A 20634-nucleotide genomic window follows, 5' to 3' on the forward strand; every position below is an offset into this window, starting at 1 on the left:
ATCTGTGTGCTGTTTGATTGACAGGTGGCACATTTTTGTGCGCTAATGCGGGTACGCGCTTTATGGTCAAATACACTTCATTATTCCACCAGTGCCCATCTAGGTGAGGCATTAATGTAAACGCAGTCGGTTTAGTCTAAAGTGAACGTAAACAGTTGGACAAAATGCGAACTTGCATCAAAATGTACATGTAACCGAATTGAGTACTGTCTAGTAGCCTTTATGTCATTGTAAAGGTTTTCCACTAAGGAAGGGTCGGAAACAGCGTCAGTTTCAAAGGTAAGAGTTCTTTAATATTTCTCTCCACAGTTTCAACAAATGACATAACACTTTGCTTCTGGGTGTTGGTGTCGGGCTCTCTCTCTCATGCTCTGTGGCTGCTGCTTTTATCCGCTCTCCTCACGCTACTGCAATTAGACACAGGTGTTAGGCTTAATTTAGCTCAGGTGTAAGCGCCCTTACCGCTTTTCTCTCCCGGACGGGCGCTTGACCACGCCCCCGCTGCCACAGTCATATAAAGGCTATTAATCAACAATAACAAGGAAACGAGAAAATCACTCACTACTTTTGGCTGAAAAACATGAGTAGTTTTAAAAATTGAATAAAAAAGTGACCTTTTTAATAATATTTGTTATGTAATTGTTTAATATATTATGATATAAAATGGGGATCATTGTATTGAAAATAACTTTTTTATCTTTTCATTTCTGTAATCATGTCACCCTTTATTTGTTTTTTTTTCTCTCCATAAGATTAATGTAGTGTTTACAGTATCATAGATAAGTGATGTATTTTAAAAGTTGTCAATCACAAACCTACAGTATAAAATAAAATAAAAAATTATTTCTGGCAAAAAGCCATAAAAGGGAATGTAAATTATGGGATGTGTGCTACATTTTTAAATTGCAGCATAGATATTTTATTATAAAAGGGCATTTTGCAACTCAGTACTCAATACTCACTACTCATGAGTACTTTTAAATTAGCAACTCTTTTACACTTACTTGAGTAGTTTTTAGGACAGGTACTTTTACTCTACTCAGACTACATGGTTTAAGAAGTCACAGTACTCTTACTTCAGTGTTATTTTTCAGTACTCTTTCCACCCCTGATTTTAACCTAACATCTGTATGTTGGCAAAAACATTTTTGGACATGTTATTTGTATGAGCTATAAAGTGCTTTTTTAGTACTTTCTCTAAAAATATCCAGTCATCACATTTACTGTGGTTTTATATGTTTTAAAGTTATGGCAATTTAGCACTGGTTTAGCACCACTGTCATTGTCAAATAGCAGTCAATAGAATTATATATATATATATATATATATATATATATATATATATATATATATATATATATATATATATATATATATTTTTTTTTTTTTTTTTTTTATATTTTTTTTTAACACAACAATTTGTAATGGAGCCATAAAATTAAATCAATGAGCCAGTTTTGGTGTGCCGCTTTGGGCCTAAAAAAAGTACAGGGCCACTTTTTAGTCCCATTCCACTCCTGATGAGTATGAATTTATTTCTTCTGCTGAACACAAACAAAGATTTTTTGAATATATCAGCTCTGTCAATACAATGCAAGTCAACAGGTTCCAAAACTCTGAAGCACAAAAAAGCATTAAATTAATCAAGTGGTTAAATCCATATCTTCAAAAGTGTTATCATAGGTGTGGGTGAGAAACGGATACATTTTTTATTGTAATTCTCCCACCTGCCCAGTAGATGGCGATATGGAGCATGTATGTGAATCGCCAAAAATAAAAGTAAAAAAATTACCCAAAAATGAAATCACCCACACCTACTGTATCACTTTTGAAGATATATATTTAACCACTTGACTCTTTGGCTTACTTTTATGCTGTCTTTATGTGCTTTTAAGCTTCAAAATGTTGGACCTTGTTGACATGCTGTAACACTTGGGACATTCTCCCTAGCGGCCACTAGAGGTCACTAGAAGGATCTAGAATTTCAGTTTGAAGTTCTGCGTTTTCCTTGTTGTGTCTCTGTTCTCTGTGTTCCCCTTGATTTATCCCAGCTGTGTCTTGTTAACCTTGTTAGTTCTTGTGTATATATTGCCCTTGTGTTCTCTCTGTCTTTGTCAGATGTTTTACTTTCATGGATGTAATGGTTTGTTCCTTTGTTTATTTCATTGAGTTCTTTAGCATGCACATGGATACTCCTTCTCTTGCGTCTTTCCTTTAAACATACTGCACAACTGACCAATACTATGGATCTATCGGCTTTTCAAACAAGGAGAGGGGAATGTCGATCAATATACCAAGCAGTTCTGTGGTCTCACCCAAATTGTCAGTTGGGGAGATATTGAACTCAAGGACAGCTATCGGTTTGGACTCAACGACACTGTGAAAGGTCTGCCAGGAGGCAGATGAGATCTTTCTTTGGTTAAATTAATGGACTATGCTTTGAGGCTCAAATTCTCCCCTTAGGCCTACACTGTGAGGTATGGCAGTAATCCCATGCCGCTGTCCGCACTCATACCTACCATGGTCAACGAGCCAGCACTCACACCTGCCACGGTCAAAGAGCCAGCGCCTGAAGCCTCCTCCGTCCCGGAGCCAGCGCCTGAAGCCTCCTCCGTCCCTCCCCTGTCTACCAGTCGCTGCCAACGCTCCCGGCCACAGAGGCTGTCGACAAGCCTGTCCAGTTCCCCGAAGCTGTCGACAAGCCTGTCCAGTTCCCCGAAGCTGTCCACAAGCCTGTCCAGTTCCCCGAAGCTGTCGACAAGCCTGTCCAGTTCCCCGAAGCTGTCCACAAGCCTGTCCAGTTCCCCGAAGCTGTCCACAAGCCTGTCCATTTCCCCGAGGCTGTCCACGAGCCTGTCCAGTTCCCTGTATTCATTGAGCCTGTCCATTTTCCTGAGGCAGTCAACCAGTCTGTTGCTCAATCCAGTGGCCAGACACATCCAGTCTGACCCCTGTCCAGCATCCACCATCCAGAGTGTTGATCTGTGTCTTCATCTCCCTGGATGCTTGACCTCGTTCCCTTCCTGGAGCCACTTCCCTGGCCACCAGCTCCACCCCCTGAGTCTCCGCCTCCCTGGATGCCAGACCTTGCTCCCTTCCTGGAGCCACTTCCCTGGCCACCGGCTCCACCCTGGTCCCCTGGTCTACTCCTGTCTCCAGATCCTCCACCGGCTCCACCATGAACAATTTGTTTTGTGTTATGGAGCGGTAGGAGCCGCTCCTTAGATGGGGGGGCTCTTTGTTTATTTATTTGAGTAATTTATTAAAAGCCTGCACATGGATCTTCTCTCGCCTCATTCCTGTACTTTAAACTTGAATTGTATGGACCTACAGAGCTGAAATATTCTTCCAAATTTTATTCGTGTTCAACAGAAGAAAGAAAATCATACACATCTGGGATGGAACAGTGAGTAAATGATGAGAGAATTTTTGAGAACTATTCCTTTAAACAATAATGTTTATTATATTTGTAAATATTAAATTATAGTTAGAACAGATCATACATTTTACATCGTAATATTCTCATAGTTGCATTGCTTTAGTGGCTGTTGTTGCTTTTGTCAAACAGAATACTGAGGACCAAAAGCTGGAGAGACAGAACAACAGAGCAGGATGGGATGAGGGAATATCCAATGATATGTGTGAGGATTCTACTTAAGAGGAAATGCATCACTTACACGAACTGAACACAGAGGAACTGGAGTGTAAGCCAAACAATGTCAATATTACATCATGTACATACTACATAGTTCCTAGTGTTCCAAAAGTGCTGACATATAGGTCACGCCCGCACTTATCAGTTTTTGTTTAAAAATTCATCGTTTACTATTCTCGCACCTCATCCAAAAATGAACCGCGTTTTCCACCACGAAAATGGAAACTTTTGTAAACGCTCTCCATAGGTGCATATTTTGGAAAATGTTTGTTTCCGTTTCAAACTTGAACGGATTAATGTGGGTGTGGCCTTGTCACTCCATTTGTCCATGTTTGCTGATTTTCATACAGGCTATCATTGTTTCCTTGGCATCAATTAGTAATTAGTGGACCCTTAGCTGTTCTGAATATAACTATGGCTGTGATTAGATGGTCGAATCATAGCTGTACTAATATCACTTGTGAGAGTGCTCACAAACATGTGTTTTTCCCTTCATATGTCATGAGACAGGAGAAAGACTCAAGCAGCTGTAACTCTCCATATGCAAGTTCAAGGTAATGGTTAATTTTTTTGGCATGTTAACTGACCAATACAAAAGTTAATTAAAATGATATTTTTTTTTTTTTTTTTGAAATAATCAAATGTTGCAATTCTTTGACATTTCAAAATATACATTAACTACAGCAAACCCAGTGTGATGCATGTGAAGACTTTTTTTTTTTTTATCAACGTTTCTGTGAAATATTATGTAAATATCAAATAATATACAATTTATATTAACCCCTAATGTGAGATTTACTAGTAATTTGGATGAATTTCTTATTACTCACAACTAGTCAATAAAATGTGGTTGTCAGCCAATTATTTTTCAATTAAACATTCTTTTAACAACCGTACAACTCCAATATACTACATGAATAATTTTTTGTGTGTGTCCGTGTCCCAGTGAGAGGCAAAATGTAAGTGAAATGAAGTGATTATAAGTAAAAATCTAAAGTAATTAATAGATGTACAAAACATATGTATCATGTGTAAAGCCACAACTAATGCTGGTACAATTTTTTTTTTTTAAATGGGTAAATCTTTTAAACAAGTTTATAAAAACAAATTGACAACCCGAACGCAATGGGAGGATTAAGTTAACTTAATTATACAGATTATACAACAGAGGCACAGTACTATGCCTTATTTTTAAAATAGCAAACTCTCCTCCAATTAAATTTTTGGGTGAAAAATACCTTTAAATCCTTTTAAATAAACATCTTTGTCAAACTCCAAAAGGGAATCTTTATCCTTAAACATTTTTCATGCTTCAAAACACAAGGAAGGCTATAAGATACAATGTAAAAAGTGAATAACTTGTATGAATGTTTTTGCTGTTCATACAGTATATCCCGTTTAACCAGTATATGTCATGTGAGATGAGGCACATTTCCCGCTCACTGTATTTTCCTTCACACTTTTTCCTGCATTCAGTATGAAAGCAGAAAGCACCTCTCATCTCTGAAGAATTGATTTGTGGCTTGTTCCATAAAAAGTCAGGTAAGTTGTAGTACTTTACAAATATAATGGCCAATTTCAAATGTGAAATATTCTTCTACAAAATATGATATTTCCTATAATTCTGTTAATACCTGTTTACATAGCAATATAAATGGGTTAGTTTAGTCAAGTGTTATTGACAAGAACAAGTGGCAAGAATATGTGAAACTGATTTAGTTTGATAACAATACTAATTAATTGTGTGATGACGTTATATGAAAATTCTGACTGAAAATAGTGTTTGTGTGTACAGCAAGCTGGAGTCTTAATTATTTACTTGATATATCAACACCCAAAATGGATTTCATTGAATGGTCTCTTGGCTTGTTGGCACATACTGATCTCCTTTGTTTTCAGTTCCATAGCAACAAATACGTTTTTATAATATTACTTCATGAGGCTTTATTTTCAGTTGTACTTCATTGCACATTACCATTATACTGATCACTGAACTGATCATTCTGACTGTTTAAAGTAACTATATTGGCACACACACAGTGAATTTATAAAGTTGTTTTGTGTCCTTTAAAAAAAGCAACAGACAAACGTTGTTTGTGAGGATGGGTGTGCTAATGCAGGTGTGGCTGCTGTTGTTAACAATTACAATATCTCTTTGGTCTTACTAGCATTAAAATATATATTGTTGTCTCTACTACACCACAGTTAAAGGTCTCTCACTACTGCATAAAGAGCCCCACCACTGTTATGTCATCACCAAACTTGACAGGGTGAGAAGAGTTGTAGTATGTTATTTTATTAAACCTTTTTTTGAGACAAGTTTTACATTAAAGTGTCTATATGACCAATACATATTTCCCCGACTGCTGCTCACTTCGTTGCGTCGAGTGAAGCGACACTAGGGGACTTTCTTGAAGGAACGAGAGAAAAGGCCAATGAGAACTTGGCAGACAGAATTTGCATGTCCCTCCCCCAGACATATAAACTCCTCCGCCCTGTATGCCATGGCCCTCCTGCAGGTTCACCAGGCCAAGGAACTCAAAGATCTGCACTTGCAGTCCTGACGTGTTGCAGGAACTGCTCTCTGTGACTGACCTCACCCTCCGGGCCACGAAGGTCACAGCACGGACACTCGGGCAGGCGATGGCCACCCTCGTGGTCCAGAAACGTCACCTATGGCTGAACATGGTCGAGATAAGGGAGGTAGACAAAGCTCGCTTTCTCAACGCCCCCATCCCTCAGCACGGTTTCTTCAGCGACACCTTCGACGACTTCACCCAGCAGTTCTCGGTGGTGAAGAAACAGATGGAGGCCATTTCCCATATCATGCCCCACCGCCGTTCCAGCACGGGCCGTGCTCTCTCTGTCCTCTTGCGGCTTCCAAACGCCAGGCAGCTCCACCTCAACCTGGGCCCAGCTCTCAGCATCGCGCGCCCATAGGAAGCGCTCGCCCCCCCCCGTTTTCCGAATGTCATTGTGTAATTTAGATAAAGTACGATTTTTAATAGTGTTTAAAAATAATTAAATGATAATTGTATTAATAACCCCAGTAAGCAAGCTGTAGGCGACTGTGGCAAGGAACACAAAACTCCATAAGATGTAGATTGTTTTCTCCGGAGCTGGTAAGCAGACCACTCCGTCCTCCAGTGGAGGGCTGGGTGGAGAATCCTTACTTTAAATGATTTCCTTTGCCGCACCCATTCTCATTTGCCTTTTCTCAAGTTCAGAGGTAACCGAGGCCTTCTAGAAAGTCCCCTAACTTCTCGTTCCCTCCCTCAGGGAACGGAGGTTACAACGGTAACCTAGACGTTATCCCCCTTGCAATGTGTGTACAAAGTAGCTATATATATATATATATATATGTATACTGTATATGTTTGAGAACATATCAAGTTGAGTTCATAAGTTTATTTTAATAAAACAAATTAGAGGATCATAATTTTATTTTGTGTTTATTAAATACTGCCCTGATGAAGCTATTGGACATAAAGGATATACATATATTCCACAAGCCAAAATAATAACTGAATTTAAACAAATAATCCTGTTCAAAAGATGACATAACCTTGGTTCATATTATTATGTGCTGCTTCCTCAATTATCAATGACTCTGTGTCTTTTGTGATAGTTTTGCATAAATCCCTTTGTCATTGAGCTTAAGAAGCTCCACTGTTCTTAAGAAAAATCCTTAAGGTGCTCCACATTCCTTTTATTTCCCAGCATCTTCTGCACATTTGAGTTCTTCTCTACAGTGGCTATATGACGTTAACATCAAGCTTTTTGGACACTTAAAGGACTCATACACAACTATTACAAAAGAGGCAAACATTCATCAATGCTCAAAAAGGTAACACACTTCCCTAAGAGCCAAGGGGATGTACACTTTTGAACAGGATAATTTGTGTAAATTGTTATTATTTCATCTTGTGTGGTACAATTAAATTAAGCTTCTGAAAGGCAATACTAAATATCTCTTATATTTTTATACATTTTGAAAAGGGTGCATAAACTTATCAAATAAAAGGGTGGATGCAAACTTATGCACTCAACTGCATGTATTTACATAAATAATATAAAGATGGGTATAAACAAAAATGTATGGCACACATAAACAAAAATCCACAGAAACAAAAGTCATGATCGAATGATTTCTAAATCTCTATAAAAAAAGACAGTGGAGCAGCCAATCATGTCATAGAGCTGGAGAAGGTGATGAACATGATGACAGACAAAACTGATTCAAACGTGAAAGAGAGTGAAAGACAGAGCAAGGATTTTACAGCACACTGTGAGTCATAAAATAAAACTGTACATGTTCACAACATTAACAATAGTGAAGTGTGATTGTTTTTCATCAGTTCTGTGTCTCTCCTTTTCCAGTTAGTGCAGATATAATGGAGAAAATTGAAGGCAAAACTGAGACCGAAACAATGCCAAAAACAGGAAACAGAATCTCACGTGATTCTCTGATTTTATATCCTGAATATTCAAGCTTTGGATATGGTGTGTATGACATTGGAAAATATGATGGCATTCATTTTTTTTAAGAAACAAAACGTTCAGGAAACATGCTTTTCAGAATATTGTTGTTATAGAGATTTAATGTCTTTCTTAGAATGTAGGACAATCATATAATCCCACCCCAAAGTCATGACAATGTCAATGTTGCACCCTCAGGCCGGTTGGCATTCTCTGTTTAATAATGCCACACAGACACAGTGTTTGTACTTTTTGTAGAAATTACCCCATCAATGGCAGTAGTTGTCTCTGCCTTTTAAGCTATTATAAGATCAAATATTTTAACATAAAAGTCTTTCACCTGAGTTTTACAATGAATAGGTTAAAAGGCATATGAATATTTTCAAAATCTGCATTCAGTTATATTTTGTGGTCCATGGTTGCAATAATAAACCATTTCCATACAGAGAATGAAAACCAAAGACAAGATGAACAGAAATACAGAGCAGCATGGGATGAAAGATTATCCAATGAAAGTGAGTATTCAACTGACCACGAAACACGTCACGTGAACAAACTAAACAACATGTAGGCCAAACAACATACTGCACTACTACACCATTCTGCAACTAAAGTCCATAGAGGTTCTTCCATCTACTTATGTGGAATTAGTCTATCTTTTCTGAGAATTGTAATTTTGTCAATTTTCATGAATATGTTTCAGATGAATTTCATAGGACAACCTCTGTCACATCAAGTGACTCAGGATATGCTTCAAGAAAAGGCACAGTTTCTGAAAATTATGATCAGCACAATGAAGATGCAGCTTTGAATAAGACCAGTGACACCGACACAAAAAAAGAAACTATATGACCGTTATAGTACAAATGAGTTCCTTATGATCAACTTTACAGAGAAAATATTTAAACGGCAAAAAAAATAGTTTTTTCTTCATCTTTTTAAAGTTCTGTTAAGGACAAAAATGTTTTATATATATATAGCCTATACAGTGCATCCGGAAAGTATGTTCGAGTGACCACAAATGAGACATAATTCATCTTTCTGAGTCTCCTTGTATAATCACTATGACAATGAAGCCGAAACCATAGGATTAATTCTAAAAACACAGGATTATTTTGAAATCAAGCTGAGTTTTTATGTAGTGTCTGGTGAATTGTCATCTGAGACGTTTTAGTCTTTCTTTAATTTCTCTAACAAAAAGGCAGTAAGAACTCAAACTCTGCATAGTTCTACTGATACAAAAGTGGCACACTACAATGATACTTGATTTTAAAAATGTGTTGAAAAAGGAATGCTTTTCCTCTGTTTTCTCATATGTGTTTGCTCATGTATTTGATATCAAAAAGTTCTGTAACACAACTTTGTTGGCAACCAGTATCCATTCTCATTCACCAGCCACCTTATAATATACATTTGCAGAAGTTACATGATCGACTTGACTGCACATCCTAGTACAGAAACTGATTGTGTGGAGCAGTGCATGCTTATTCATTACACAAATCGCATGTCCCAAGCATAAAAAACAGGTGAGCAGATTCACTGTATGGACTTGGAGAATGGAGATTTCACCAGCAAGTGGTGAGCCAGGTGTGGGAGAGATATGGAGGCAGCATTTTGAGATTTTGAACTGCAGCATTCAATTTGTTTTATATATAGTGTCAAATTATGAATTGGCAATGTACATGTAAATTTATCGTGCAAATAAAGCTTGATATGAATACAATCTGCCCGTTTAATACTATTATTCAAAAAAGTAAACTTTTAATTACAGCTTGTCCACTGATTTTATGGCATGTATACATATAAGATTTATACCTGTAAAAATGTGTCTAATTAACTCTATCTGCAAAAACTAACAAAAAAACAACTGCTCAACATGTACATATTCCAATCATTAAAATAAATTATGACTACCCAGTTTCTTGCAAGTTCTTTGAGACAAAGTAAATATCTTTTTAATGTTTGTTTTAATATACCAAGGTTAATTGTGGTTGATCTATCTGTTTAGTCAGGTTTTGCGCTGAGGAGCCGAGAATAAGATTCGGCCGTTACAGTGGTTGGTACGGTGTTGTGGCAAAAGGGACACAACGTCTCATTCCCTTCATCAGGAAACGGGGGTATGACAGTAACCTAGACATTCCCCTTCTGTCACTCACTCGACTTTGTGTCGGTGAAGTGACACTAGGGTTCCCTATCCAATAACGGCAAGACACTGCGCCAGGCTGCACGTAACCTTCCCCAATGCCCTATAAAAACGTCATATGCTTTTTAGGTTCCTGGTCTCCCTCTTTTCTTGGGGGGGGAAACAATGCGACGTGCCAAGCATGGGAGCAGGCCATGCCAGCCGTAGACTTTTCTCTCTCTATGTTCACCATAGGGCTGTTAGAAGCGGCTTGGGCCATCTAATGCTATAACATGCATTGGGAAGATGTCACATGTGGAAAATACGTCATATGGGCTTAATAACCACACATGGAAGTGGCACGGTGGTAGATCCTACCTGGTGAGGGAGGAGCTCTACAAACACAGCGACCCAGGGCAGAGGGAGCTGCCAAAGGGAAACGCGGGTCCGCCGACAGGGTGACCGTACCACGGAAGATACAACACAGGGGGTAATCTTGATGACCGATACTTGTCGAGCACCTATTCCAGTACAGAGTAGTTAGTATTCAGAGGGCTATGGAGGAAAAACATCCAGGGAGCACAAGCTTTTGTGGGCTCACCTGGGGGTTAAAGCACATGGGTTCACCTCAGAAGAGGGGAAAAGGCACTGTGTGCAAGCAGTACACCCAGTCAGCTGTCCCGTGTTACAGAGTTCTACGTGCTCAGACCTGAAGAAACACAGAACAGGGTTGAGTCAACCGTCGGAGGTTATTGATCTCAAAAAGGTATTGGGTGTTGTCCAGCCCGCTGCTCTGCCCCTGTCTGCTATAGAGGCGCCGGTGACCGGTGCCCACAACAATGCCACGCTCCTCATAGAGCGTGCTCGAACTGCAAGGGGGCAGGCACGGCCTGGGTCTAGAAGGCCAGTGCAAGGGCGTTGATGACCTCGTAAACAAACCTCTGTTGGTGACAGCGTCCCTCTTCGCTGTCCACCACAGCAGACAAAGAGCTGCTTGGAATCATCTAGAGCTCTGTGTGCAGTCCAAAATAGGTGTGCAAAGTACGCACCGGATATGGCAAAGATAAGGCTGGGTCTGTCTCCTCCTGGGGCAGTCGCTTGCAGGTTTACTGTCTGGCCCTGAAGGGCGGGGGCCATAGGAACCTTGGGCACACATCCCAGTCGGGGCCTTAGGGTGTCGTGAGCGTCTGCCAGACCGGGCTCCAGGCAAGTGTTGCTGGCAGAGGGTGCTTGCTGGTCCCTGACCCTCTTGATCGAAGCGAACGGAATCAGGAATGCCATCTTCAGAGGAGGGCACACAGCTCGACAGAGTCAAGTGGCTCAAAGGGGGTTCTCCTGAGGAGAACATAGGAGGCATGGCCTAGGAGGATTCAGCCTCTGGGTGCCTCTTAAGGGACCTGATGACCAGGTCTTGCTCCCACAGGGGCTTAACGACCACTGCATCGCGGTGGGCCAGTATAGAGGCTACAACACCTTCAAGGTGGAGGGGGACAGCAGCCCCTCCAACCTCCTGTGCAGAAATGAGTGCACTGACCTGACTGCGTATTTTTGCGGGTCTTCTGATCGGGAAGAGCGCCAGGTGCGAACAGACGCCAATTTAGGGTGTGTAGCTGCCTGGTAGAGGGAGCTCTGGCTTGTTTGATCATGCCTACGACAGCAGGTGGTAGGACACTTTAGATCTTCCGGGACCCATCCAAGGGCCAGACGTGGAGAGTCCAGAGGTCTGGGCGTGGATGCCAGAGGGTGCCCCGTCCCCGAGAAAGGAGGTCCTTCCTCAGAGGAATGTGCCAGGGTGGCGCTGTTGCGAGGAGCATAAGGTCCGAGAAGTCCGAGTGGGCCAGTAAGGGACCAGTTCTTTGTCCTCCCTGACCTTGCGCAGCACCTGTGTGCTTTCCTCTTGTGTGTGTAATTTAATGGTCACATTGATTAATTTTTTTTTTTTACTAAAACCATTTAATTTTCATGAAGCAATGTTTTTTTTTTTTTTTTTACAAAACCTTTTTTACAATGTATACTAAGCTAGATTCTTTTTTTTGATAGTTTTATTTTTTTTATTATAATTTTATTTTTATTTTTTTACTTTTCATACATCCTGTTGAACCAGTATTGTCATGAAAGGAGACACAAGCTTGTTTTTCATTTTCAATTTCAGCAAACTTGTAGTCCCTCTTTTCTCAGAAGAGTGATATGTGACTGGCTCCATATAGTCTCAGGTAAGATAAATTTGTGTATCTTGCATAGAAAAACAAAAGCTGTTTTCATGTGAAATATACCTCAGTATATTATATATACTAAATCGGAGTATTGGTATTAATCAATTAATCGATGAGTACCTGTTTACATGGTAATGACAACAGCTAGTTTTACATCTTAGTCAACTGATACAAATGGAGTGGAATTGCAAGACAAATTACAGTTTTTGCCCGCTGTAGACACATGACACTATAGACACATGCTTAAACCAAAGTAACATAACTTGAAGTTGTTGTTACTATACCTTAAACAAAGTGTAACCATACCTTAAACAAAAGCACTGCTTTGCACTTTAGTTGTAATTCTGTAACACACTGGCTCCTTTCTGCAACACACTTGCTCCTAGACGCTACACACTATTTCATACATAAGACACTTAGTTCAAAAATGAAATCTCAGGGTACCATTGGGAAAACACATCTATTCAAAATACAACACACATTGGTTAATTGAAAAGACGAAGACACACTCCTGAAAATACTTACTTACAAAACTGAACACCAATCAGCCAGCTACAAAAAGGCCTCAGTTAAGCCATTTTGAGAACTTAGCAAGCATGGAGGCAGGGAGAGCTAGAGGCAGAGGAAGAGGAAGACAGACAGAGAGAGAGAGGAGGACGTGGTCGAAGAGGCCACGCAAGGACCATTATTTCGGATGACATAAGAGCAACTTTGGTGGACCATGTCATAAACCATGGCCTGACTATGAGGGAAGCTGGGCAGAGAGTCCACCCTAATCTAAGCCGTTTCACAGTTTCATCCATAATAAGGACATTCCGACTGGAATCAACTCTCTACTCTACTCAGACTGTATCTAGAGTATACACAGTACTGTAAAAAAAAGAAGCAAACGAGAACAATTTGTGGTAGCATTTTTCTACAGAATGGCTAGAAGACCTACTGGGGGTGGACACCAACCTGTTCACCCAACAGCAGGAACTTGCCATAGTGAACCTAGTCAGAGCAAACATTGCAATCCGTCTCCACCAGCTACAGCAAAAAATACTTGCAGATAGGCAAGTATTCAACAACATAAATCGAGTAAGCATTACCACTATCAAACGCATCTTGGTAAAGCACAACATGACCATGAAGCAATTGTACAGGGTCCCATTTGAGAGGAACAGTGTCAGGGTCAAAGAACTTCGACATGAATATGTACAGGTAAGTGTTTCAGTCCTTTACATTTACAATACAAATGGGTGCAGTCCAGTAACAGATGAATATGTAACACTGGATTAGTACCACATAGATACATTCCGAAAGCTACACAGGTACCTGTGTGGTGGGGTGGGTCGGTTCTGTATGTGTAGTAGTGTAGGTGTGTGATTTGAGTAAAGCCATCCACGATATGTATATGATGGAGCTGCCCAGCCACATGAATGTATTTCCATTGACGAGGCTGGATTCAACCTCAGCAAAAACAGACGACGGGGACGTAATATAATTGGCCAAAGGGCAATTGTGCACATCCCGGGGCAGCGCGGGGGAAATATCACATTGTGTGCTGCCATAAGTCTTCGAGGGCTACTGCACCATCATGCCAAACTGGGTCCCTACAATGCACAACACATAATCACATTTCTAGATGCACTTCATGATGCAGTTGTACAGGACTGACCAGAGCAGCCCAGGTTTTTTGTTGTCTGGTATAATGTTAGTTTCCATCGGGCTGCTCTGGTCTAGAACTGGTTCACCAACCATGATCAATTTGAAGTTGTGTACTTGCCCACTTACTCGCCATTTCTAAATCCTATAGAGGAATTTTTTCCGCTTGGAGATGGCGCGTATATGACCTTAAACCACATGCCCGTATGCCTCTTGTGCAGGCAATGGAACAGGGATGGATTCGGCACACAAGGGGATATTTTCCCCGATGCTTAGCAAGAGAAGACATTGCTTGCGATGTTGATGAGATCTTGTGGCCAGACCCCAACAGACGGCAGAATCCATAAGCCCACTTGCGCACAATTGTGTTTTTCTGTGTTTACAGTAGTGTATTGTTTGTTTTATTTTTGATTTAACTGAATTTACTGTACTGTAAAATATACTACTGTAATGATTTTGAATTCAGTATTTCATTTTTTGGGTGTTGTGAAAACATGCCCTCTGTGGAACTGATTAAAAACAGTGAAAACAAAAGACTGCAGTGTTTTATATAAAGTAGACTAGTGTGTTGCTGCTGATCTGAAAGTGTATTCATATGACGCAAGTGGGTATCATTTGTCATCAGAGTGACATTTTGACAAAGGATTGTTAGGTTTTGATAGCAGAATTTCAATTTGACATAGATGTGAATGGTTTATTTCCCAGTGTTGTGTCTTATTTGCTTGTGTGTAGAGTTTTGGAACAATGAGCCAAGTTTTGCAAAACGTGTTCAAGCAACGGGCAAAAACTGTAATTGTGTGGTGGCGTTAACAGTTTGTGGTTGTTATTTAAATATCTTATGTTATACCTTGAAGGAAAAAGAATTGCATAAGAAACTTGGTGGTGCGTCATAAACTGGTTGAGAAAACCTGCACAGACTGATCTCCAGTATTTCTCTTCTGCCATTTCTAGTCTCCTCCCAGCAAATGTGTGGTGCTTTAATCCCTTTGCTATTTCATTGACATGTATTGTCAATTTATTGACAACAGGGTTGGGAAGGTTCCTTTGAAAAAGTATTCCGCTACAGATTACAAAATACATGCTATAAAATTTAATTTGTAACATATTCTATTAGATTACTCAAAGTCAGTAACGTAATCTAAATACTTTGGGTTATTTCTTTAGTACTGGAAAATTTTCACTATTAACAAGTAAATAAAGTAAGAAAATTCACTTACATTTATCTTGCTTTAAGGATTTTTTTTTTTGTAATATTTTTACAGAAAATTAATATTTAAATTATTAAGAATAAGATTTTTGCAGTACACCTTTGCTTTAATGTCAAAGGTCTTACTAGAGAAAAAAAGTTATGCTCCAATGTGCATTTTTGTCATATTGTTTGTAGCTTTCTATACGATGCTAAAGGCTAAATTGGTTAGCATTTCTTGTAAAAATACCCTAACCTCATAAAAAACTGAGAAGGCATGTAACTGTGTTTTCAGTGGATTTATGTTTCATCTGTCAAAGCGTTTCTAACTGTTTTCTTGTTAAGCCGTAGAAACGTAATGTAGCTCCTCTATTAAGCTCCCAAGGGAAAATTCTTCAATGGCATTATATCCACCGTTTCACTCACAACAGTATGTACTTGCATGAATGCAACACATCTTAAGAAAGTGTTTCACTTCTGTTTGAAAGCTCCTCTGATTGCATCATTTATATGTTAAAATGTTTTCCAACTGAATAGTCTAAACATTAAATGAAACAAATGAGTAATCTCTTCAGTAATCAAAATACTTTTTGAATGGAACTGTATTCTGATTACCAGTGATTTTAATTGTAACTGTAGTTGAATACAGTTAATAATATTTTTTATTTTGAATATGTAATCCTGTTACATGTATTCCGCTACTCCCCTGTATTATATATTTATATATATATATATATATATACACACACACACTGGTGGCCAAAAGTTTGAAATAATTATCACAAAGTATAGTCAGGACATTACTGATGTACCATCACTATTTGAAAAAGTTATTTTTGATCAAATCTAGACAGGCCCCATTTCCAGAAGCCATCACTCCAACACCTTATACTTGAGTAATCATGCTAAATTGCTAATTTGGTACTATAATCTCACTTGCCATTATATCAAACACAGCTGAAATCTATTTGAGGTGCGTTAAATGAAGCTTAACATTGTCTTTGTGTTTGTTACTGAGTTTACCCCATGGCAAGGGTTGCCTAGGGCGCAAAATGACAGACAGGTGCTGCACAAGAAGTATTTTTTTTTGTCGGAAGTGTGCCCTCTCGTGGCGACTGTGCGCCCCTCTACCCACATATTGAGCACTAGCGCTATGCGATTATATTATAATAGGATCCTTATCATATGTGGACAAAACGATTGAAAAATAACCAAATTATCAGGTGCACAAGGCAGGAAGCTGCACAATTGAAAATGAGCAGAAAAAAACAGCAATATAAAGGTAAGAATCACAAGTTAACTACTGTTCATGTCAGCCACTGATGTTTATTTACTACTTTGAATATATTTTTATATTGCTGCTTGCTTTAACTTCATCAAAAAACTCCTAAGTGTCTTCTTTTAAAAGAGACCATGATTAGGACTGTAGTCTAAAGCATTCATGGTAAACACCCTCAATTGCTGGTCAGGGCAAACTACTGCCTGTGGGTTGATTTATCGTGAATGTTTTTTATTAGCTCTTTCATTTATCTGGCTTTGGGACCTATCATGCATCCACAAGCTTTTACAATGCTCAGGGTGTCAGATAATAGATGCATCACCCCAATCAGAGATTTATAATTGCACAAATGGGAAATAGTTTGCCTTATGTCATACTAATTTATGTGAATGTTACACTGGCAGTAATCATTTATCAGTGTCATGCAGCCTGTTTTATTCAGTTGTGTGCTAAATGGAATGCCAAACAAACCATTTATGACCCATAAGCGTGTAAACAGGTTGATAATGTTTTCAGAATAAATAGACTTTATCCACTTTTTTTCCCAAATTTATAATTTCAGAATATTTTATTTTACAATTAAACCAGATGTATAGTGTTCAATTGAATACTAAATTACTACTGCATTGAAGTATGGTAAAATAAACAATTAATAATTGAATTCAGCCTTTATTCAGTTTTACTAACACATGATAGAAAAGTGGCAGCAAAACTTCAAGCAATCAGTCTTTAAACACTTCTGAAAATTGTGCTTCATTCATACTATTGGGTTTAAAATATAAAACTATGCAGAAATGTTTATCTTCTCTCTTCCATGTTCTACTTAATGGCTGATGTGGCCCCTGTACCAAAATATTCGCACACACCTGCTCAATTGAATGTGTAAGACAAATACTGTAATTTGGCAAGCAGATTTCCTTGAATCCCGGCAAACACAAAAATCATTGCATTTTGTGAACACACAAAATGCTGCACCAATGTATGTCCTAATCTGCAGGAGCAGTGTCCGATCACGTGAAAAATAAAAATAAACGAAGCAATAAAGGTTTGTACATGAAAAACTGTTCTTTACGTTTTTTAGTAGCATTTAAACATGATTTAATCTGTTACATTTTTTTTAATTATGACACATCTCCACTTTATACAGAGCACCACCACAATTTTCAGAAACACCCTCGGTGATTTTGATCTGGGGGGGGTGCCAATTGAAAATCTCACCTAGGGCACCAACAGAGCCTGGGCCGGCCCTGTCATGTCTTACAGTCAATATTAGGTCAAAATTGGCAAAAATTAAACCGCTTTCTCTAGAAACTCATCAGTCAATCATTGTTTTGAGGAATGAAGGCTATACAATGCTTGAAATTGCTAGATAAAGATTTCATACAAAGGTGTACACTACAGTCTTCAAAGACTAAGAACAGCTGGCTCTAACAAGGACAGAAAGAGATGTGGACAGATGTACAACTAAACAAGAGGATAAGTACATCAGAGTCTCTAGTTTGAGAAATAGATGCCTCACATGTGCTCAGCAGCTGACAGCTTCATTGAATTCTACCCGCTCAACACCCGTTTCATGTACAACAGTATAGAGAAGACTCAGGGGTGCAGATTTTATGGGAAGAACTGCAAAGAAAAAGCCACTTTTGAAACAGAAAAACAAAAAGTGGGCAAAAAAAACAGACATTGGACAACATATCATTGGAAAAGAGCGTTATGGATCTTAACCCAGTTGAGCTTTTGTGGGATCAGCTAGACTGTAAGGTGTGTGAGAAGTGCCCGACAAGACAGCCACATTTATGGCAAGTGCTACAGGAAGTGTGGGGTGAAATGTCACCTGAGTATCTGGACAAACTGACAGCTTGAATGTCGAGTATCTGGACAAACTGACAGCTTTCAAGGATCTACAAAGCTGTCATTGCTGCACGTGGATAATTTTATGATGAGAACTCTTAAGAAGTGCTGAAAGTTTACTTCCAAAACAGTACAGAGCATGTGGTGCAGCTTTAAATACCTATACATCTGGGAATCCCAAATTGATGACCCAAATTCTCAAAAGATCTCAACACTCCACTCTCATACAGGTCACCGAGTGTAGTAACCCCCTCAGAATCCACGCTGACCAGCAGAAAGGGGACTTGCTGATACATCATTTGGGGTTCAGCCATATGCTTAAGACAACATTTAAATAAATGTCCGAATGAAATACTCTGGTCACTCTTGTCCAAATCACATGCAACAAAAAAAGGTGAATATTACATGAAAATTGTTACATATTTTACCTTTAAATAATGCCCTGATGAAGCTATTGGACATAATATATATTTACATAGACAAGACAAAATAATAACTGAATTGAAACAAATAATCCTGTTCAAAAGATGACATACCCTTGGTTCGTATTATTATGTGCAAAGGATATAGTTATCCTTTGAATTTAACACATCAGCATCTGCCTGTAACTCGAAAATGAGCATCAGTCATTCACAAAGACACAGGGAACAACTCCAAATGGACTAAAGAACTTGTATTTATTGATTTATCTATCAATAGATTCAACAACAGATTTAACAATAGTCAGATCCAAGATTCAGATTGTCCAATAATACTCAGTTTCATTTCAATTCAGTGGTACACAAATCCAGATAATCACATCAGTTTGTTCATTTAGCTTCCTTCATGAATGTGCTTGTTAAGTTGCTTTCTTAGCGACTTTGATGAATCTTTCTTACTTGTTATTTTGTTAGGTTGATAACCTTAAAGAAACAAAGTAAACACTAACATTACTATTAACATTCACTTAAATATAAACAAAATACAATGTAAATAAAATGTTCTTATACACAACTGTCTCCACATTCACTTATTTCCATTTTTAAGGATAATATTGTACCATTGCACATTGAATTAATAACCTGAAACAACTTGTGTTCACAATTCACTGTTACACGAACAATGAACACATGAACAATATGTATATTAACTCCAAATGCTAATGTTTCATAATATGAGTCAATTAATTTCTAAATAGTCCATGATTATCTTCAAATAGCACGGAATAGAAAGATAGTCAACACTTTCCCAACTAAACTCAGCAAAAAAAGACATAAATTTATTCTGAAAAGTTTTATTTTGAGCAAACTTAACATGTGTAAATATTTGTATGAACATAAAACGATTCAACAACAAAAAGACATAAACTGGACAAGTTTCACAGATATGTGACTAACAGAAATGGGGGGGTCAAAAGTAACAGTCAGTATCTGGTGTAGCCACCAGCTGCATTAAGTACTGCAGTGCATCTCCTCCTCATGGACTGCACCAGATTTGCCAGTTCTTGCTGTGAGACATTTCCTCACTCTTCCACAAAGACACATGCAAGTTTCTGGGGGGAATAGCCCTGGCCCTCACCCTCCGATCCAACAGGTCCCAGATGTGCACAATGGTATTGAAATCCGGGCTCTTCTCTGGCCATGGCAGAACACTGACATTCCTGTCTTGCAGTAAAAAACACCCAGAATGAAATGTATGGCTGGTGGCATTGTCATGCTGGAGGGTCACGTCAGTATGAGCCTGCAGGAAGAGTACCACATGAGGGAGGAGGTTGTCTTCTCTGTAACGCACAGCGTTGAGATTGCCTGCTATGATAAAAAGCTCAGTCCGATGATGCTGTGACACACCGCCCCAGACATGACTGACCCTCCACTTCCAAATTGATCCCGCTCCAGAGTACAGGCCCATCGGTGTATCGCTCATTCCCTGGGATAACTGTTCACTGGTGCGCTTTCCCCTTCTTTCCATATTTCACTCACATCAGCCTTTAAGCCAGAGCAAGGATTTTACAGCACACTGTGAGTCATAAAATAAAACTGTACATGTTCACAACATTAACAATAGTGAAGTGTGATCTATAGTTTTTCATCAGTTCTGTTTCTCTCCTTCTTTTCCAGATAGTGCAGATATAATGGAGAAAATGAAAGGCAAAACAGAGACAGAAACGATGCCAAATCAGGAAACAGAATATCACTTGATTCTCTGATTTTATATCCTGAATAT

General features: G+C 38.9%; 1 protein-coding gene across 3 annotated transcripts; it reads left to right on the forward strand.

The window, feature by feature from the left end:
• The first annotated feature begins 5116 nt into the window (after nucleotides 1–5116).
• On the forward strand, nucleotides 5117–9857 carry zgc:194007 (uncharacterized protein LOC565039 homolog). Of its 3 annotated transcripts, none has more exons than XM_052093977.1 (6): nucleotides 5131–5197; nucleotides 7376–7502; nucleotides 7827–7943; nucleotides 8036–8158; nucleotides 8581–8649; nucleotides 8838–9857. In XM_052093977.1, the coding sequence occupies exons 3-6, from the start codon at nucleotides 7868–7870 to the stop codon at nucleotides 8984–8986; spliced, it is 417 nt and encodes a 138-aa protein (XP_051949937.1). In that variant the 5' UTR covers nucleotides 5131–5197; nucleotides 7376–7502; nucleotides 7827–7867; the 3' UTR covers nucleotides 8987–9857. The 3 variants fall into 3 exon arrangements, with proteins under 3 accessions (XP_051949938.1, XP_051949937.1, XP_051949939.1); XM_052093979.1 differs by lacking the exon at nucleotides 7376–7502 and adding an exon at nucleotides 5861–5925 and having other exon boundaries at nucleotides 5132–5197; XM_052093978.1 differs by lacking the exon at nucleotides 7376–7502 and having other exon boundaries at nucleotides 5117–5197.
• The last annotated feature ends 10777 nt before the right edge of the window (nucleotides 9858–20634 follow it).

The sequence above is a fragment of the Xyrauchen texanus genome, chromosome 27 (assembly GCF_025860055.1).
Source record: "Xyrauchen texanus isolate HMW12.3.18 chromosome 27, RBS_HiC_50CHRs, whole genome shotgun sequence".
NCBI lineage: Eukaryota > Metazoa > Chordata > Actinopteri > Cypriniformes > Catostomidae > Xyrauchen > Xyrauchen texanus.

What these genes read in the sequence shown, in the direction of transcription:
- zgc:194007 (XM_052093978.1), top strand. Translation starts at nt 7,868, where the DNA reads ATGAACATGATGACAGACAAAACTGATTCAAACGTGAAAGAGAGTGAA. An exon ending in ATATTCAAGCTTTGGATATG is followed by an intron (nt 8,159 to 8,580) that starts GTGTGTATGACA and finishes ATTTCCATACAG; the next exon opens with AGAATGAAAACCAAAGACAA. An exon ending in TGAAAGATTATCCAATGAAA is followed by an intron (nt 8,650 to 8,837) that starts GTGAGTATTCAA and finishes AATATGTTTCAG; the next exon opens with ATGAATTTCATAGGACAACC.